The 20,990-nt window shown below is 38.7% G+C and overlaps 1 protein-coding gene across 1 annotated transcript; it reads right to left on the bottom strand.

The window, feature by feature from the left end:
* Positions 1–1,371: 1,371 nt before the first annotated feature.
* On the bottom strand, positions 1,372–20,771 carry LOC101848484 (UDP-glucose 4-epimerase). The gene is made up of 10 exons (XM_005090063.3): positions 20,379–20,771; positions 14,079–14,251; positions 12,843–12,940; positions 11,815–11,931; positions 10,024–10,200; positions 9,052–9,232; positions 8,141–8,226; positions 7,376–7,453; positions 4,939–5,053; positions 1,372–3,440 (listed from the first exon to the last, which is right to left on the bottom strand). The coding sequence occupies exons 2-10, from the start codon at positions 14,212–14,214 to the stop codon at positions 3,367–3,369; spliced, it is 1,062 nt and encodes a 353-aa protein (XP_005090120.1). The 5' UTR covers positions 14,215–14,251; positions 20,379–20,771; the 3' UTR covers positions 1,372–3,366.
* Positions 20,772–20,990: the final 219 nt, after the last annotated feature.

Below are 20,990 nucleotides of genomic sequence, written 5' to 3' on the forward strand. Positions count from 1 at the left end.
GTGTGTGGTATACACACTGGAGAAACACTCATGTCCCAATGCAGAAGAAACAGGCATTCGTCAATTTTTGGGTATTATTTGGAGTTATTGGTATAATCTTTTCGCTTGTTTATTTTGTCTTGTTTTTAAGGAACAAAATACCAATCTATTTTGAATTTAAAAAATCCAGATAATTGTGATTCAAGGGTATTTGGGTCGCTTTGTTGAGGTAAAATTACGTGAAGTGAGAAAATGGCAGTCAAAGTTCAGTGACTTCTAAAGCTGAAGTGTCCTTGGAAACTGCAAATTTAGATTTTATGTGCTTTTGATCATGGTTTTTGTTTTTTTAAAATAAAGTAAAACCCAAACAGACATTTAACTTCAAATGAATAAAAAGGTGATCAGCCAAGTAAAAAAATTTAATAAAAATTGCCCAAAAGGTCCTTTGATTTAATTATTTTGACAGACGCCTCATTCCACAAAGTTGCAACATATTTTTTTCAGGGTAGCTTGTTGCCATTATCAATGTGTTGAACACTGAAACAAAGACAAGTGTGGACAAAGTAAGAGAGAGAGGTTAACATATAGGGAGGCAAAAGGAACAAAATGTTAGCGAAGGAATGGTCACAGTAACAAAACATTACGCAAATAAGCCAATCTCTTTAGTAGAGGTTTTTTTCGGCGCTCGCAACTGCATAAGGTCATATAAGCGCCAGAAGATTAGAAGTGTTACAATAGAGTAACAAACATAAAAAAGAAGAAGGGGGGATAAAGACGATAGATGTTCGATAGGAAAGAACAAGCAAACCACATGAGAGCACCCGCAAACTACCCACAAACTAATCTCTGATAACAAAAACATCAACAGAAACAACATATATAGGTCTTTTGTACTATTTCTGTATGAAACTTTAAAAAAATCCTTATTCTGATATGGCAAGCGTTGCAAAAGTAACTGGAAGACAACTACACATATATATTATATATATAAATATTACATATATATTATTATATATGGGTCATGGATATCATATCACTGGGAAGCAAATACAGCAACTACTTCTAGCAAACAATAGGCTTTTAAACATTAAATTGCATATGTATATATATATATATATATATATATATATATATATATATGTATATATATATATATATATATATATATATATATATATATATATATATATATACACACACACATATACATATACACATATATATAAAGAATTAGTCTGTATCAATATAATAAATCACCAGTAAATATATGAGTCATGTCTAATCTTTGTAGTTTGTCACATTAAAGATATCTAAAAAAACCCACCCTAAACCAGTTATTATCAAATACAATATAAATCATAAATGCAATCACTAACTTCAGCAGAGTAGTAAGAGTGTCCTCATACATTTCTTTGTACAAGATATACTTTATTTAACTTTAAACAGCACTTAAAATCACAACAATACTTCCGAGAAAATATATACGGTAACAAAGGTCAACACAAGCATGCATTGATAATTAAATCGAAAAATCGAAAAACTACTACTTTAGACTTTTTTTTTTTAAACATCGATGCTCAATGCTACCTAGATCTAACCACGGCAGGACAAGGAGTATTCGAATTTGAATCGCCCCCAACCTCTGCAACCAAATTTTGTTGTTAAAGCCATTTGAAAAATGAATGATCAACAAAGGCCTTTTCAATGAAAATAAATAATATTAACAAATACCTGAAGCTGCAGGAAGCTGAATACTTGAGAAAAACCAAACTATTCTTGTTTGGAGGCTTCAATTACAACATCAAAAATATTTTTTTAAAACCGTACTATATATTTCTAGTATAATCCTTTGTTCGAAGACATGTGCTGAATGCTGATGATCATTTTACAGTTCTCTGCAAAAACAATATTTCCGAAGTTTGGAGGTAAAAATTTGAGAGTCGCTCTCTGATAAAATTACAAAAATGACAAGCTTGCTCTTCATACAATTCCACTGTCCCCCCCCCCCTCCCCAAGAGCTGGTCACACTCCAATAAAGGCAGCAACCTATTGTTCAGTTGGAAAATAACACTGTACCCACAACCACACTACATTGAAAGGAAAACAAGTCCTCACTACTGCCGCCACTGGCAGGTCCTACTTCTTTACTTTCCCTCTGTTGTTTCTGTCTATTTTACTTGTTCCCAGCACTCAATGACCATTATTGCATTGCTGTGCTTCTCTTTACTCAAACAAACCTCATTCACTATTACACACCTTCTTTTAGATGATAAATAGGGGTCTAGTGAAATGACCTCAGAACACAATTTATAAAAAAAGTGGAATAAAAAAAGAGTCTTCACATGCAGCTCATATTTGCTTCAAAGCCTGAGGAAAAAAAATGAAGAACCACTAAGAGCAATCATCTTTCTTCATACATTATCATCATTTGAGCTGTGGGGGGCGCAGCACTTGGTGAGCTGAGAAAGCTACTGAAACATCAAAATGATTTTAGACACAAAATGTCCAAAAGTGACTGGAAATAATCCAAACCAGGATCATTTCATAATTTAACATCAATTACTAAATGGAATGTCAGAGTTTATTTTTACTTATCATTCTGCAACTAGAGTTTTAGAAAAATACAACTCACATGCATTTAATCATGTATTCTATAACTTGATACAAAAATACTTTCAAGTCTTTCAGACTCTGCCATTTTGCATCAGCTACCATCAATGACTGCTCCTGTCTCCTTCGCTAACTAGGTACATCAAAACAAACTCAAGCTCACAGCAGTACAATCTTGATTGGAGGAACATTTCCATCCATCCTTCAAAGTATAACATACAGGAAGGGGTTAAACACACTTTCTTATTACATGACGTTGAATTAAGTAAAAAGAATATACATTACATGTATGTCTCATTCTATTTGACACCAGTGTAAGTGAATTTTATTGGATTTAAAGCATGGCTTTAACTTAATAGGACCATTTATCAACAGTTCCTTTTCAACACATGAGGGTGTATGGCACAATCTGACCATTCAAAGACATTAACCCCGGTTATTAAATTAACTTCCTTCACTCATCACGCTTTGAGAGCCATTTTAGCATATAGGGTAAAAAACATTTGTACCAAACAAAAAGACAAATGTTCTAGTTCTGTTACAAGAGAACCCCCTCCTCCCCTTCCCCAGAAATCTTATAGAAGCATCTTTGACAAGGCTCATCCACATTGATCACATTTGATATAGCATGATGTTGAATTATAACACACATCTAAATCACTACAAAGCAGAAAAATTGAGACAGTAACCACATCTAGTAGTCTACTAACAGATCATGTGTAGGTCGAGCACAAGAACTGACGAATGCCAGTTGGTATCACAGCACATCACAAAAAGTTAATGAGGTTTCACTCCATTTTTCTGTTTGAAGCCATTTGGGTTCTTCGTCTGCCAGTTCCACAGATCTTTGCCTGGAAAACAGGAGAAAATGTTTACTTAGAATTGGACAGAAGGCTAAGGAAACAAAGCAGGGACTGTTAACAACACTGTAAAAGTGGCAGAAGATGAGGAAAGAGAAAAAATGTGAAGAGAGGTAAGATATAAACAAAAATTACTTTTGATATATAATTATTGAAGGTATTTATACGCCCCCATTGGCACATTCAGACCATTTAGGAGCTAGGCTTCTGATCCTGCCTGTCATACTCCATACAAATTTCTCTCCATTCAAGAATCAAACTCGGGTCTCCTGTGTGCGACAGTGAAGCAAGAGAGGAAGGGATTGGTAAACTAGTGAAGAGGTACAAATAACTAAATCACTGTCGCTTCTTAACCTGAAGGTCCCACATTCACAGGGTTGCTAGCTCTTCACCGCTAGTATTTTAGTGTTAGTAAGGTTTTACGGCCCTCGCAACTGCATAAGGTCATAAGAGCACAAAGGGGAGGATGTCAACAGAGAAGTCCTTACAGGGAATCAGACCTACTCTGCTCTCCTCTCTAGCTTCAGCAGCACAAAGTCTGCTTCGACTATCAAGGCACCCCGGAAATAGAGGATCACAAGAGTGTGACATACATACAAAAGAAGAAGAGGAAAATGACGATAGTAAGGATTAGGAAAGAAAAAGCAGCAGTTCCCTGTTGTAGTTCAGGCACAGTAATGAGCATGACATTGTTAGATCAGCCCATTTACAATTATACTGTGCACTAGAACGAGAAATGTCCCCCCTTTGGGAATGGTCCAAAGACACTTCAGTCAGTGGCACCACCCCGGGGGGATGGTATAGGTTTAACGCCCCTATCAACACTATTAGGTTATTTAAGAGGCGGGGCCTCCGAGTTTAACGTCCATCTCCGAAAGGACCGAGCCAAGTGGGAAATTCCTGTAAAGTGCCTTTCCCAAGGACACAGCGTTGGACCGAGCTAAGGCTCGAACCCCCCGAACCCACAATATGACGATTACGAGTCCAGTAGCCTAACCACTGGGCCACCGACGCCACAGGGTAACTGGCTCTTCAACACTAAGTGGGTAAGACAGAGAGAGGGGGCAGGAGTGAATGACTTGTGGTTCAGCTAGCAACTTGAGAGAACATGACAAGAGAGACTGAATGAGGGCACCACAATTAATTGGCCTTGAATGAGTGAAACACAAGAAACATATGAGTGACTTGCAAGTAAAGGCGGGAGAGGGAGAGGGGGAGAGGGAAAAAGAGAGAGAGAGAGAGAGAGAGAGAGAGAGAGAGAGAGAGAGAGAGAGAGAAAGAGAAAGAGAGAAAGAGAAAGAGAGAAAGAGAAAGAGACAGAGAGAGAGAGAGAGAAAGAGAGAGAGAGAGAGAGAGAGAGAGAGAAAGAGAGAGAGAGAGAGAGAGAGAGAGAGAGAAAGAGAGAGAGAGAGAAAGAGAGAGAGAGAGAGAGACAGCGACAGAGAGCAAAAGAGAGAGAGACAGAGAGCGAAAGAATCAGTTCACATACACATATCATCCAGCGAACGCTCAGCCTTCCAGTTGAGTTCTCTGTGGGCCTTACTGGGGTCTGCACACATGGCAGCTACATCTCCACCCCGCCGAGGCACAATCCTATAGTTGATCTGAGGACAAGCACAATTCGTTTTAGCAAGAGTTGTATGGCACTTGCAACACAAAAAGGTCACATAAGTGCCGAAGATTAGAGGTGTTACAAGAGAGTAACATACACAAGAAAGATCAGAGGTGTTACAAGAGAGTAACATACACAAGAAAGATTAGAGGTGTTACAAGAGAGTAACATACACAAGAAAGATTAGAGGTGTTACAAGAGAGTAACATACACAAGAAAGATTAGAGGTGTTACAAGAGAGTAACATACACAAGAAAGATTAGAGGTGTTACAAGAGAGTAACATACACAAGAAAGATTAGAGGTGTTACAAGAGAGTAACATACACAAGAAAGGAGGAGGAGAGAAAGAACAATTGATGTTTAATAGGAACGAAGGAGCGAACCACACCAGAGCACCCACAAAAAAACACAGTACTTTGAGTAAAAAGAACCCCATCAACATAACAACGGCCCGTTAGTTTTTGGTAAAAAGCAAGATTGATTTCATTATATTAAAAACAGGTTTCCGTCATCCAGTTTTATATTTTTCTTAAAGCATAATAATTACTATCAAGTTGACACACTTTCAATGTAACTTACAAATACCTAGTACGAAACCAGGGTGGCCATCTTGGACAACTTCTATTGTATATATATATGTGTCATGACGCGGTGGAATCAGGCGCTCGTCAATTTAGGGAAATACGGATTTATTGGCATCATCTTAAAAATTTGTCTCTTGGCACTTAGGCGGTTGAATCACGCGGCTAGCGATATGCAATCAGGGATAATTTTTTTTTTAACCAAAGACTGAAATACAATGTAGTTTTTAAGGGAGATGACAAATTTTGATTTAATGCAAAATAATCTCACTTAAATGGGAGGTAATAATAGATTTTTACATTCCACTTGCATTATGCTTCAGTCCCCTGACAGCCAATCTGATATTTTTCCTTGCACAACATTGACATCTTCATTTGCTGAACAGTATCGACATTTTTCACAGAACAGATAGATATATAAATATGCACAGCTCATGAAGTGATAAGAAACTTAACCCTTCCAGCCCCAGCCATTTTTCTGCACTCCCTAACCTCAGTCCCAGGTTAATACAGCAGGCAGCATACCCCAGTCCCAGCTAGTACAGCAGTATTTTAGAAAAAAGACATATATATTCATTCTGAAAAGTCATAAATGAGGCATTGTGGTGAAATCAGGCACTAGTCAAAATAATGAAATCGAAGAAATTGGCATTTTTCGACCAGTTTGGAATTTTTATTCTCGAATTTTTGTTTTTTTGTCTCAACATCTTGTATGTCCGTTCAAAAACACATTTAGATATCTATGTGTGGATTTCATCGAATAATGATTAAAAGCAAAAAAAAAAAAAGAAGTAAATTTGCAGTTTCCAAGGACTCTTGAGTTATGGAAGTCACCAAACTTTGGAAGCCATTTTCTTGCTAACTTTATTTCTGAAACCAGGCAACCCCACTTTCTTCAATCGCAAATATCTCAACTTCTGTTCAAGGTAAGTGGATTTTTTTTAATCGAAAGCAAAGCAATTGAACAATCTTTACGACTATACCAATAGCTCCGTATGCCCAAAAATTGACCAGCGCCTCGTGACACATATAGTGTCTTTGTTATGAGTTCTAAATAAAAACATATAACAATCTTCAAAGGTAAATGAACAATTAAATTTAATTTAATTAGGTTTGCTGCCGTTAGGAAAAATGCACAAATTCGGTAACACCCCCCCCGAAACTGAAAATATACCCTCCTGGGACAGGCAGTGGCTTGAGCATTTGTGCTGAGAATATATGCTCTTGGGACGGCGGGAAGTGTAAAGGCTGCTGAAAATATACGCGCATGATGAGGCTGGAAGGGTTAACAAAATGATAAAACATTTCTTTTTCTAGTCACAGAAACTATGGACAAAGTAGGGAAGATGTAACCAAACGTTTTCCACAACCAAATGTTTTTAACTTAACTTGAACATCATCTCGGTTATATTTTCCCCCCCTACAAAGCAAAAAATACACAGCCACAGGGCCCTTCAGACTGCTGGGGATCCTTCAAGTTATCAGTCTCAGCAGCATTCCGAGGACTAACAGTGGAGAAATAATTGTCACTGTTCTGCAAAGAAACCAGTAGAAGCATACAAGATTTTTAACTAAACAATGCTCCTCCGATACATCCACGAAACCAGACAACAACTGTCGCACAATAAACAGAAATCGAAAGCAGAAAAGATTTCATGAAAATTCTGAAAATACAGGAATGAAAACGAAATTATTTCTTATAAGCCAATTCCTTATAAATCAACCAACATACCTTTTTACTGCACGCCTTCTCAAACGCTTGGACCACTTGTAGAACAGAAGACCCTGTGCCAGTGCCCAAGTTGTACACCTAAAGGGAGGGGGGAAAGAAAGGAGAGGGAGAGGTGGATGGGGAGTGGTAAGAGTCATTATTTTGAGTGGAGAATAATGAGCCACTGCACAAAGATAAAGGAAATTTAAAGAACAAAACATTTACCTGAGCGGGAAACCTAAAAGAAAACTTGGGGATATGAGTATGAGCACCAGTTCTGGATAAAGACCCTTACATATCCATCGAAACTTCAGAGAAGCACTGGATGTCTATGTCAACAGAGCAGGCTGAGAAAAAGGACATGTTGGGCTCCCACATCTCGTCAGTTTATACAGATCATTAAAAGGAAATTGCTGGGTACTACTTAAGGGTAGTCAAACCACAGTGACTACCACGAGGAGACCTTTGAACATCTTCTCCTTCACAGCCCAAACCTGGCAATTCTTCGACGCAGGCTGCCACACACACCTACAGACTTACAAAGCCTTCTCTACTCTGGCGTTGACCAGATGACAAGGACATGTAGTTACTTGAGGGAGGCATTGCGCAGCCAAGAGCGAAATGCTCGCTGCTAAAGGGATTTGAAAACAACAACAACATCATGGGTAGTCAATCCCTGCATGTAAAGCTCTGCTGACCGTGAATTCATTTTTACTGCATTTAACACTCCTCGCAGCAACAAGTTTCTAAAAACAAAGAGAACAGTTGTCATTTCCTATAACGTACATTGAAGCCTGTGGTTTCATTCAGCTTGTTTATGGCAGCAATGTGGCCCTTTGCCAAGTCTGTGATGTGGATGTAGTCTCGCACCCCTGAAGGAAAAAGAAACAAATAATTAAAGTGACATTAGCACTTCTGGGATTCCCAAGGCATGGGAGTCCTCACGCATGAGTATAAATTTTAATACAGTCAAACCTGCCCTAATGACCACCTGTCCAAGACAATCAACTCAGCAAACGACAACTTTCCACTTCCCTCTTGAGTTTTTTTCCTTAGAATCATAATGACACTGCCCTAGATGACCACCTGTCTAAGATGACCATTTTTCTCTTCAACAATGGGTGGCCTTTTTGGAAAAATTTGACTCTAATTTAAAATATGTTTGCTTGCAATACAAACAGGAGCCAGCATGAAAGAAAGACTTGAAGAAGTAACTGAAATGATAGTAAATAGGGAAAATTTCAACTTTATTGAAATAGATAAAAAGTAAAATATTTCCCAAGATTCCAGAAATTTTGGAAAAAACTAAAACTCCTGGCAGTAGTGCAGTTCATAAAAACAAAAATGCAAACAATGATGACACATTAACAATAGCAACACACATGAAAATATATTTCATACTAAACTATAGCAGGATGATCATGCTTTTTTTAAAAAGCAAAATAACAAAAACAACAAGCACCACAAATTATGTCACAACAAATAAAAACAAAGAGCCATTTCCAAATGAACAACTTTAAGAAATTCGACAAGACTCACAAGCCATCAGTTGTTTTATTTTTAATAAGTTTTTATGGCACTCTTTACTCTGCTCACCTCTCTAGCCTCAATAGCACAAAGTCTGCTTCAACTATCAAGGCACCCTGGAAATAGCAGTTCACAAGAGAGAGCGCATCTTTTGTACAAGAAACTTTTACCTGTGCCATCAATTGTATCATAGTCATTGCCGTAGACCATCAGTTCCGGCCGCTTCCCAATAGCCACCTGTGAGACGAACGGCGTGAGGTTGTTGGGCACTCCCTGGGGGTCCTCACCGATCATGCCAGAGCTGTGGGCTCCGACAGGGTTGAAGTACCGCAGTATGACAACACTCCACTCCTTAAAGGAAAGACAGGCACAGGACACTATAATATAATCTGTCATTCAGTACATGGAATAAAGCAAGCAAGATAAACAAACAGAGAACAAAAGAGGGAAAGAAAGAAGTAGGAAATACACCCCACTCCCTGCAATTAGAGACAAGACAAAATACATGTATAAAAGGCGACATGAACAAGTATGCACAGCACATAAATACACAAAAAAATATTATCTACCAGCACATAAATAGGGGTTTGTAAACATAATTTGAAAAAAAACAAAAAAACAACACCATCCAAGACAAAGCAGGAATTTTTGCAAACAACTTTGCCATGTACATTGTATGAGTAGATGAAAATACATAGCCAATTAATATCTAGAAGGCTACCAATGCAAATAAATTTACAGACAGGCATTTTGATACTTCTTAGACTGGCAAAGAAAATGAGACTTAATGAGTGAAATTCGTTTAAAATCATGTTTAAGTTAAATTTTAAAAACAAGTTTGTTTTAAACAAACCTTTCAAAACATGTAATGAAGGATGAACAAAATTGTTGATACCATTCTAAACTTTACAAAAACTGCGCTGAGAACAATAGTCCCTTTGAAATAGTATACCAGTTTGTCTTTTCCCATTCAGACAAATTTAGGAGGCAATGTTTCCACTGCGCATAAATCACGGCATGGGGAAATGTTGTGAATCAACTTACTGTGCCAAAGACCAAAATTCAAGCTAATTCAGAGGAAAAATTGGTCCCCAAAACATTTTTAAAATGACCGTAGGACCCTCATCCCGATCTTCACTCACAGGTTTGATGCGGCAAATGTCCGAGAGTATCTCTTCTACAAACTGCTTGGACTTGGCGTAGGGGGAGGTGCAGTTCCCAACAGGGTGAGCTTCGTCCATCGGAAGGTACTTCGGATCCCCATACACCGTTGCTGAGCTGGAGAAGATGATTCGAGTCACGTTGGACTCTGTCATCGCCTAGAAAGTATCAATAATATTTTAATATTCAAATAATCAAGGGACTCATAACCAATTTTGTTGGTAGGTTCTTTTTAAGTCTCCATAGACACAATTTAGATAATTTACGTGCCAGGCTCCCAACCACTTCCTGTAAGAGCTAACCTGGGCAGAGAGGGATACAGTGGAAACCATATATAACAGGCCCGGTAATAACAGGGATTTGGATTTTTTAAAATCCCCATTTTTTTCCTACTCTTTGTCTCTTTTAAAAGTTATCGGCAATAACAGGACCTCATCGGAGCCCAATCGGTTATAGCAGGGACAAAGGCTAGTTAACAATGAGTAAAAAGTAAGAGAGAGAGAAAGAGAGAGACAGAGAGAGAGAGAGAGAGAGAGTAATGCAGTGATGGAGCAAGCCCACGCAAGCCATGCCACTGCAAGCACACGCAGCGTGTGAAGCGAGAGAGGGCTGCGGTGAGCTGCAGACCTCGATCTCGCCCGAAACCTAGCAACACGCACGCATAATGTGTCACCAACGATGTCAAGCGCTAGAGAAAATGCCTTTCAATTGACAAAAATACGAAAAAATCCAGGCTGTTTACAAAAAACAAGCTCCCCTGGCAGAGATTTGTCGTCAGTTCGATTCACACCATTATCAAGGATAGAGAGAAGATAGTGGCAGCATACTCCAATGAAAAGTTTGCTCTGGATCGAAAGAAGATGAGACTACCTGATGCAGATGCCGTGGACCAAGCTCTTCTGATGTGGTTTAAGGAGGCAAGGAGAAAATTGGTGCCAAAACCCCTGTTCGTGGGTACTTGTGGCAAGGGAAACTACCCATGAATAAGTACAGCTGGATAAGTCCACAAATGCTTACTTTCCTTTGCATTTCTGATTTAACAGGGATTGGATATAACAGGACATTTTCTCTACTCCCACCATCCCTGTTATATCAGGTTTCCACTGTATAACATTCCAGCAGAAAGACCGAGATACTGAAGAAAAAAATTCTCTCCACTCATGAATCAAAGTGCGGTCTCCTGCGTACGACAGTGAAGCACCTAACCATTACAATATAAGACACCATTCACCAATTTTTGATGGTTATGAAATTCACAGGGCTCTTAAGTTTGATAGGCTATTGAATCCTACTAAGGTACCTTAAAGTAGATTTTAAAAATAAAAATCAGAGTTACCAGTAAAGGCAAGTAAGGCATAATTTTATTGTTTGTATCATGATGATGCACAATGGCCAGCTGACATAACTAAAACAAACAACTACAATATTTAGAGAATACAAGTACTTAGCTCGACAGTCCAGGACCTCTATGAGCTACAATCACTTTATTGGCTGGGTGGGATGCAAAATTCCGACAAACGTCAAATTGCTCAATGGCATTTGTTAGAGTTAAGCATCCAGCCATCGACTTATAAATAAGGTAATTCCAACATTTAGAGAGGAATCTTTTTTAAATGGAAGGAGTATATCCTCCAATAAGTATTTCAACAGCCATCTCACAAACAAAACAATGAAAAATATTCAGTAAAGGTTACAATAAAATAAAAATACTTAGATCTAAACCCATCAATTCCAAAGTAAATTGAGGGAGACAGGCACGGCAAAGAACATACCTCAACAAGGTTGATGGTCCCCATCAGGTTGACCCTGTAGTACATCACAGGCTTCTCCACAGACTCCCCAACAGCTTTTAACGCAGCAAAATGGATGACCACAGAGATATCTGGGTGCTGGGGACAGTCAAAAACACACAAATGATTTTTAGTAAGTTTAGTAAGAGTTTTACGGCGCTCTCAACTACTTAATGTCATATGAGCACTCACCAATGATGTTTCAGACCAAAATATGTTAGTTACAAGAATTGAACTTTATACGAATCAGAAGTAGTATACCTTTTAAGCTACAATGCGTCTTTCACTGGAACATACTATAACGGCTACATTTCAACAGGAAGCCTACCTATACAATGCTAAGATAAAAAATAAAAAAAAGGGATCACTGGCATCTGTGGTGTGGCCGTTGGGTTCATTACAAAAGACACAAGTTTGATTTTCGATTAAGTTTTTTATCAGGAGCTTCTGTCTGTTGGTAAAAACGTTGTATCCCACTCAGCCTGAATGGGCCCTGACAAACACCGTCAAAGCAACTCAACTCCTAAATTATCAAAATAGTATCAATGGGGGTATAAAGTAAATACAATCGATAATACACTTTTAAAAGCAAGATCTAGAAAATACCCCAAAATAATACTGAGACATCAAAGTTCTAAAACAGGGCAAAAGCTATTACTGGGAAAGAGGAAAAAAAACACCTTTGACATGAGCAAGAGAATTCCAGAAGTTTCTTGAAAAAGGGCATCTCTGTCTAAAGTTCTAAAGTGTCTGCACAGTGATTCGCAATCTTTACATAAAAGCATTCAAGTTTCAATACAGAGAAGCATATCAAAACAATGTTAGTCCTTTAGAAAAGGGAAAAGTTAAGAGAAAAAGACAGAAAATAGCAGCGAGAAAGAAACGAAACAAGATCTACGAGCAGCATCCTCCAACCACCAGCAATTTTAAAGGAAAACAAGCCACAAAGAACACAATCTACATTAGACAAAAATTATCTGTCTCGGGTATTTATGAAGTGCATAACTCACCTTTTTAAAAACATCCACAACATCTGCTTTGTTAAGTAGATCAACTTCATGGAATGGAATAGACTTCCCCACGATCTTCTCAATCCGCTGTATACTCTCTGTACAGTTCCATTTGGTATATAGGAGAGAAAAACAATAAACTTCAATCTAAGAACTACGATCTTCTCAATCAGCTGTATGCTCTCTGTACCATTTCATCAGGTACATAAAGAGAAAATAATTAACTTCAATCTCTGTACACTGAACTCTAACAGTTAAAAATCTGACTTTCGTTTTTAGTTTTTGTAAGAGTTTTACGGCACTTACAACACAACCAGGTCATGTAAGTGCTGAAGAATAGATGCGTTACAAGAGAGTAACATACACAAAAAAGGGGGAGAGATTTAAGACGACAGATGTTTCATAGGAAAGAAGGAGCAAACCACACCAGAGCACCCGCCAACCACCCACAATCTGACTTTCGTGACCAGAGGGAAAAGAAGAGTAAAGAAATGAAATGTAAAAATGAAGCAATCTAAAACAGGACAAATGGCAAAGACAACACATTGCAAAGATGACATGATGTAAATGACAACTCTTTGAGTGCAAAGAAAGCCATACATTATTGAGAAAAAAAGTGGTTGTCTTAGACAGGTGGACGTTTTGGACACTGTCATGGAAACACAGAGAAGAAGCGGGAAGTGGTCATTTGTACAGGTGATTGTTTTTGGAAAAGAAGCTGTTAGAGTAGGTAAAACTGTTTCTTCCACCTAGTAACTACCCATTTTCAATCCCTTTAAAATTTTTTTTTTTTTTTTTTTTTTTTTTACAAATTACATCAACATTGTGTGGTGAAAAGGCTCTTTTGCCCATTATAGTTGAGTTCACTTTTCATACCCAGTAGATAAGATATCTGCCTTCTTGTCAGAATGGACTATTCCATAGAGCCTCCATTGAGAGGTTGAAGAAGCCCAGCACCTCTCCTCAACAACCTCACTTATATCAAAGGAGCTAGTTATTAAATACTTTTTTTTCAAAAAGGATATTTATGCACCCATTGACACAATTTAAATCACAGAGGAAGCGGGCTTCAAACCAACCGGGCTGAGAGGAATATATATCATCTCAGCAGAAAGGCAGAGACACTCAATAAAAAATTTCCACACGCAAGAATCAGTCTCAGGTCTTTGGCATGCAATCACAAAGCATCTAACCTCTACTACACAACAAATCCATCAACAGTTGAGTAAGACTGACCGGGGCTTCCATTAGAGCAGTTGTCCAGCACCACCACATTGTAGCCATCCTCAAGCAGAGTAATCACTGTGTGACTGCCCACGTAGCCTGCACCTCCTGTCACCAGTACAGTTCCTGTAGTCATCTCGGAGGCCATGATGCTGATGATAGTAGTTACTCACTGTATGAAACCTCTGGAAACAAAAGTATATATAGCTTCAATTCAGTTGAGTGAGCTGGACCATTGAACACAACATATATACGTAGAGATTAACAATAAGAAGATAAGAATATTATCCAAGACCACAATTCATTATTGAGGAGAAAAGTGGTCATCTTAGACAGGTGTTTCTCATGGACAGTGTTCTTTTAATATTCGAACAAAATGCAGGGGGGGGGGGGGAGAGATAAGATTAGGTTTGTGGTGGTCATTTGATGAGCAAGTTCAACTGTAGTATAATATAGTAGAGATACCAACATTTCAAATACCCTTTGGGTACTGACACTGGTGATAACTGGAAGTCCCATCAATCTCTTTTATGGGTATCAGGCTACAGATTAGGCTGGGTATTTGTAGCCAACTCTTGCTCAACTCAGCTTTTTAAAAAGTAAAATAATTTTTCAATAAGATGATGAAGAGAAATTAACATAGGTGAAACACTGCAGCAAAAGAAGAAAATTATATGTCACAAACAGCACATGCTCCACACTTAATGGTCCAATATGTTGTTGACAATTGGCCTTTTCTCTTGTGTAACACAAACACTATACATTATAATGTCAAAATAGGGAAAGCGTAGCATCCCTAACTCTTGTTACCTACTTCTACAAATATTGATCCTAAAATCCAAACCATCAAGCCGTCTACTTGTTTTCATGCACGTACAGCCTTTTGAACATGACTTTAAAAAACATCAATATTCACAAGATAAAAAGCAGGGCTGCTGGGTGTGTGCATCCTCAGCTGTCAACATCAAGACATCTTAGGCCTTAGCTATAAAAAGATTAAATCCATACAGGGATGGGATAAGAGAATACCTGATAGGGAGAAAGGGTGAGGGCTGGCAAGGTGAGGAGGATTGGACAAAGTCACTAGATACAAAAAGAGAACTTTGGATCATGTAGAACACATCTCTGAGACAGACAGACAGACAGACAGACAGACAGACAGAAAGCAGAGATGGGACAGATAGACAGAGAGAGAGAGAGGGAGGGGGGGGGGCAGATTGACAGATTGTCAGATAAAAAGACACACACACACACAGACTGAGGGAAAAAAGACACTATGAACTACCAGCCATAAGGCTAAAGCCAAAAGTGGATACATCATTGGGTGACATTTACAGTCTGTCAATAACTACAGAATCAGCATATATAATATATATATATATCATAAGTGATCTGATCATGGCCTGTAGTTGTAAGGTATTATATGTATAAAACTGATGGTGAGGCTAAATGATCGCATTTACTGATCTGACTTTCCAGTACGGTTTCCATAGTAACAGTTTACTCTCCCAAAGATTTCGTGGTCAGTATGACACTCGCATAAATTTCTTTTTATAACGCCTCATTACAACATTGGCACCTAAATTGCTTTTCGATTTTTAAGCAAAAAACCCCCCAAAAACAACAACACCCCCCAAACCAACAACAAAAAATAAGAACAAAATGAACAGCAACTTTCAGAGGCTCAACTTTGACCAACTGCGTGACTAAAGGAGGCAATATATGTAGAAAATTATATAATTTTTTTGCAGGACTGGGGTTGGTTATAATAGGACTTTTATGGCAGAAAAGGCGTTCTTCCTTTTTCACATAAAAATAGAATACAAAGTTGTGGCCAAATTTCAGGTTCACACATTTTTTTAGAAATCAGATGAAACATGAAGATAGAGTAATGGACCATCTCATGTAAGCAGACAGAACATTATCCATGCATTATCTACTAAGGAAAACATATATACAGTCATAGAGATTAAAACTGAATATCTAGTAGCATTTCATACGATTAAACAAGGTAGTTTTCTGTTCCAAAGGTCAGTTTTTGTACAAAAAAACCCTGCTAGTACTAGTGAAAAGTTGTTTTCCAAGCGTTGTGCTATAAAACATCACATCAAACTAACTGTAATAAACTATACACACACCTGACATGATGCAGCGTAACACAGCTTTTGGAAAACAAATTTTCACTATTTTTTTCATAATTTTTGGACAAAAACAGACCATTGGAACAATTTTCAAGAACAAAACATCTAAGAACGTGCTGTGTAAAAGTCAATTTACAGAACCATGCTATCCTCATGTAACAGAATTGTTATCCAAGCACACTTTGACTTGCTTGCTCAAAAACTCGAATGATGAGAGATAAAAACAAGACTAGACAGACTACTTTTGTGCAAACAATGTCAGCAACAAATTTAAATTAGATCAAGATTCTAGATCTACCTACCCAATATTGATCGGGTAAATTTTTACTTTCCCTCCCGCACACAGATGCACTACTTTGGGGGTCAAACTGCAGTATTGTTTACTGCACATCACACAAAGCCACCAAAACTGTCGCTCCATCAATTATTATTATTTTAAAGAAAGTTTCAAACCTCACGATAAAATATAAAATTATGGGTTAAAACATAAAACAGGGGAGAAAGCCCCTCTGTAACCCCCCAGATTCTTTTTTCTGCCCCCTGAAACCACCCGATTGGTCCAAAGCGCACAAATTACTTCGCCGCTAGTATATATGGAAAACAATATTCTCAGTGACACTACTGGGAATAGGCCCAGAAACTATTCATTTCCGTGTCACTGGGAATAGGCCCAGAAACCACTGGCAATAGGGCCTAGGGCAGAATTGTTCCCAGTGTCACTGGGAATTGACCCAGAAACTGTTCCCAGTGACACTGAGAACAGACAGGCTTCTATATTATTAGATCTACTGTTCCCACATTGATCTACATGGGCATGGTGGTGATGGGTTTCTAAATATTAGACTATCTCTAATGTAGATCTAGATTCTAGACTAGATCTTACTAAACTAAAGCAGATTCTAGTGTGAATGGAAAATTTTTTTTTTAAAGAAAAAAGAATGATCATTCTATGCTTGCTTGTTATTCAGTCGTAATTTATACGGCGTGGATAGATCTAGATCTTGATCTAGAAACGGATGGCTAGACTGACAAAAAAACAAAAAATAGGCCGCCTACTGAATTGTAAATAAATTTTTAGCTTGCAGTACCTAAAGTATACATTTTGTATTTGAAGAGACAAAACCAGGCGCCTTACTGACAGTGCATGTATTTTAAACCTCTGAATAATTACAAATGAGACCTGTTTTCTAATGTTACAACTAGGGCCTAAGATATAAGCACGGCTAGACAGGCAGGCTAGCCGTACTTTAAGCTAGACTGCTTAGCTAGAGTACGGCTAGGCTAGCCGCTCCGTACTTAAGGACGGCTAGATTATCATGCTACTTAATAATAAGGCCGGCACTATTTCTCCGAACGTTCGGGAAAATAAAGCTGGGCACTATTTCTCCGAACGTTCGGGAAAATAAAGCTAGGCACTATTTCTCCGAACGTTCGGGAAAATAAAGCTGGGCACTATTTCTCCGAACACTCTGAAATCACATCCTTTCTCGCAAATTTCGGATATTATATAGATCTATAATTATAGTATAGGCCTACCAAAGATTGTTCGTATACAATATGGTTCAATCGGTCCAAAAAATGTCCGCAGTAAATATTTATATAAAGAAATGCTACAATTCCAAACAGTTTTTCGCTACAGATATGGCGTGTTGCCTATGAAGGGTGCTGCTCTTAAACGTAATGTGTTGTGTTCACTCGTGTGCTGTCTAGATCTAGATCTAGATCTACGGAGGGTTATTGATAACGACACATAGAACTGGCATCTGCGTTTGTCACTGCTGCGACCAATGTACTGACACTGGCAAAGCCCCTTAATGTGTGTGATTCCATAATTTACATGTAATATCCTGTCCTTTTTTTTTTTTATTACGCACATTTAGGGTTAAAACAGCCCATCTTCTTCGGACAGGTGGACACACATCCTTATTTGTTAATGTTTGTTGTTGTTTATGGGCTGTTCTAATTTTGATTTCTTTCTGTTGTGAAACCTTTCTTTTTCACGTTTTTACACTCATCTAAAAATCTCTAGACTAGCTCTTGAAAATCGAAATAGATATATAGACCCAAAAATTTGCTCCTGTGTGTGTGTGTGTGTGTATGTATGTGCGTGTGTGAGTGTGTCTGTGTGTGGTAGTAAGTGGAGAGTGAGGAGTGTGTGTGTGTGTGTGTGTGTGTGTGTGTGTGTGTGTGTGTGTGTTTTCGGGCTTTATTTCAGCCTGTATTCAGTAACAGTTCAAAGTATACAAAAATAGAAACACAGGATCCATTCACTCCAGGGCTCATGAGTCGTTCGTCTCTTTCAGTTTCCCTCATTCATTCAATTCCCATGTTCTCTCCCGCGGCTCATCCCTGTCCACATGACTTTCTTCATACCCCACCCCCTCCCTCCAGGCACACACAAAGAAAATATCATTCTTTCCTTTGCACCCTGCGAACCATGGACAATAATATAGGCAAAACACTGCCTGAGCTGCATTCCTTTCTTTCGTGAGCTGTGGACCAGGCCAGGGGGTCGGTGTCGTCGTCTTGTCTTGTAGTTGCTGTCGCCTGTGGATACACTCGCACATTCTTCCTTTCACCCGCTCTTTCACTCACACTGTCTCTCCGTCCACAGCTCAGCTCGTCATACGTTCAAAAGTTGCCCACTGGTCATGTTTAGTTAGTGTGTGTACATGTGCATGATGGTGGTGGGTGTGTGGTGGGTGTTACAGAAGGTTGTCTGTAGGCGGGCTTGCCATGCGGTGTTCCTTCCCAGACCAGAGGCCAGAGGCAGAATGAAAGTTGGCGCCGAACTCTCGCAATAAATAGACAAAAAATCACGAGACCGGAAGCCGGAAACCGTTCGGAGAAATAAAGATCGGCACTATTTCTCCGAACGTTCGGAGAAATAGTCACTTCGTAATAATAATGATGGCTGAATAAAATGAAATTTTTTTTAGTTTGCAATGCCTAAAGTATTTGTATTTCAGACAAAACCAAAAAAGGTGCCTTTCTGACTTCTTGTTGCATTAAATCTGAATAAAATAATTACTAGAAATCTAGATCTAATCTAGATCTAATGAGACCTGTGTACTCAACAGGTTTGAGTCAATAGGGCCAAACCTAGATTCTAAGTCTAGACTACTATCTCTCGGAAGTTTCAGCGCCCAGACCCGGTAGAAATCTAGAGAGTGTGTGCGTGAGTGTGTGTGTGTGTGAGAGAGAGAGAGAGAGAGAGAGAGAGAGAGAGAGAGAGAGAGAGAGAGAGAAAGAGAGAGAGAGGGGGGGGGGGCAGAGAAATAGAGAGGGTGGCTGCTCGATTGAAATTATGACATTGTTCTTTACTTCAAATCGTGATTCCTCCAACTCCAAAACGGAGGAAAAAGGATCGTTCATCAAAAAGACATCCGCAATCTTCATTTAGATCTAGACTAGTCTAGATCTAGATTCTAGATCTAGGCTAGCCGCGAAACTAGATCAAAGATTTATGTCTGCCTAGATCTAGATCTAGATCATAGATCTAGAAGAACCTAGGTCTACCCTGAGCCAAGAGGGCGCTGAAACTCTCCGATATCACAAAAGAATTCCCCTACCGCGTCTGTATACTTTGTGACTTTGTTCCCGGCTCCCGGTTACCGGGTCTGTATACACTCCCATCTATTTATTAAATTATTATAAGGCCACCTCTATTCTCACCCGGAGTGAGAATAGTGCAGGCGAGTCTTGTGGCTATTCTCACCCGGTGCGCGTTCACCAAATTTTGCGTTCACCCTAAACCACAGAATTCTATACTGTGATAACAGAAAAATTGTAGAATTCTGTGCCGTGAACAAACGTTCCATTACAACTGTAGCCTACTAAAAGCTTACAATTTTGTCTGTGGGCAGTGGAGAGAGAGAGAGAAAGAGAGAGAGGAGTAGCGCGAGAATTTCCGGGCAAAACAAAATGGCGACCCGCGTAGTTCGGCTCGATTCGAAAAGTTAAATAGCCGTAGCATCTTTGTAGACAACCAAATTAATTTACTTTTGTGTTTTAACATCATTTTTTAACTTTGTTTTGGTCAATTTGATCGTCCACACCGATAGACAGTATTCAGAAAGAGACAGAGAGAGAGAGAAGAGGGGAGGAGTTGATCTTGCCGGGTGAGAATAGCCACTTTCTTATAGCCACTATTTTTTACCACCACACTCACTTTGTAGTGTTGAGTCCTGTTCACAGTTGTTGACTGCTGCAAGCAAGATCCGAGATCACTTGGAACGGTCTGCCCACTCCACACAAGATTGGAGCCGGTATGAAATGAAAAAGCCTTTTTATAAAAAAGGGGTAAATAAAACCAAATGATAATCTACCAGACGTCACTGAGTCGTGAGCAATGACCTAGCAGAGTCCTGGAAACATGTAGATCTAGATCTAGATCTATGTAGGCCTCGGCTCGGATTAATGTCAATGTCAATGAAGTCAATGTGAACTTTTTATAGAGATCTTCTCTTTTTTTTTTTTTTCTCTAGGCTAAACCTACCAAACCAATCTACGCAGGGCACTGGACACACTAGAGAGTAGGCCTAGAGAGTTCTCTTCTCTTCCTTTGGATCAAATAAAACGAGCTACTCGAGGGCGCGCTTCGACTTTTATTATTATTATTCGTTTGCAACAATGTATTGATTGTTAAGAAAAAAAAGTTTGATTTGTGAATAACTAGGCCTATAAAAATTTTTTTTACTTGAAGGACACCTCTCTAGATCTAGTTACTAATGTTGATCAATAATTGAGCTTTTCAAATCACATCTATATCTTTCTAGATCTA

Source organism: Aplysia californica, unplaced genomic scaffold (genome assembly GCF_000002075.1).
Source record: "Aplysia californica isolate F4 #8 unplaced genomic scaffold, AplCal3.0 scaffold00012, whole genome shotgun sequence".
Classification (NCBI taxonomy): Eukaryota; Metazoa; Mollusca; class Gastropoda; order Aplysiida; family Aplysiidae; genus Aplysia; species Aplysia californica.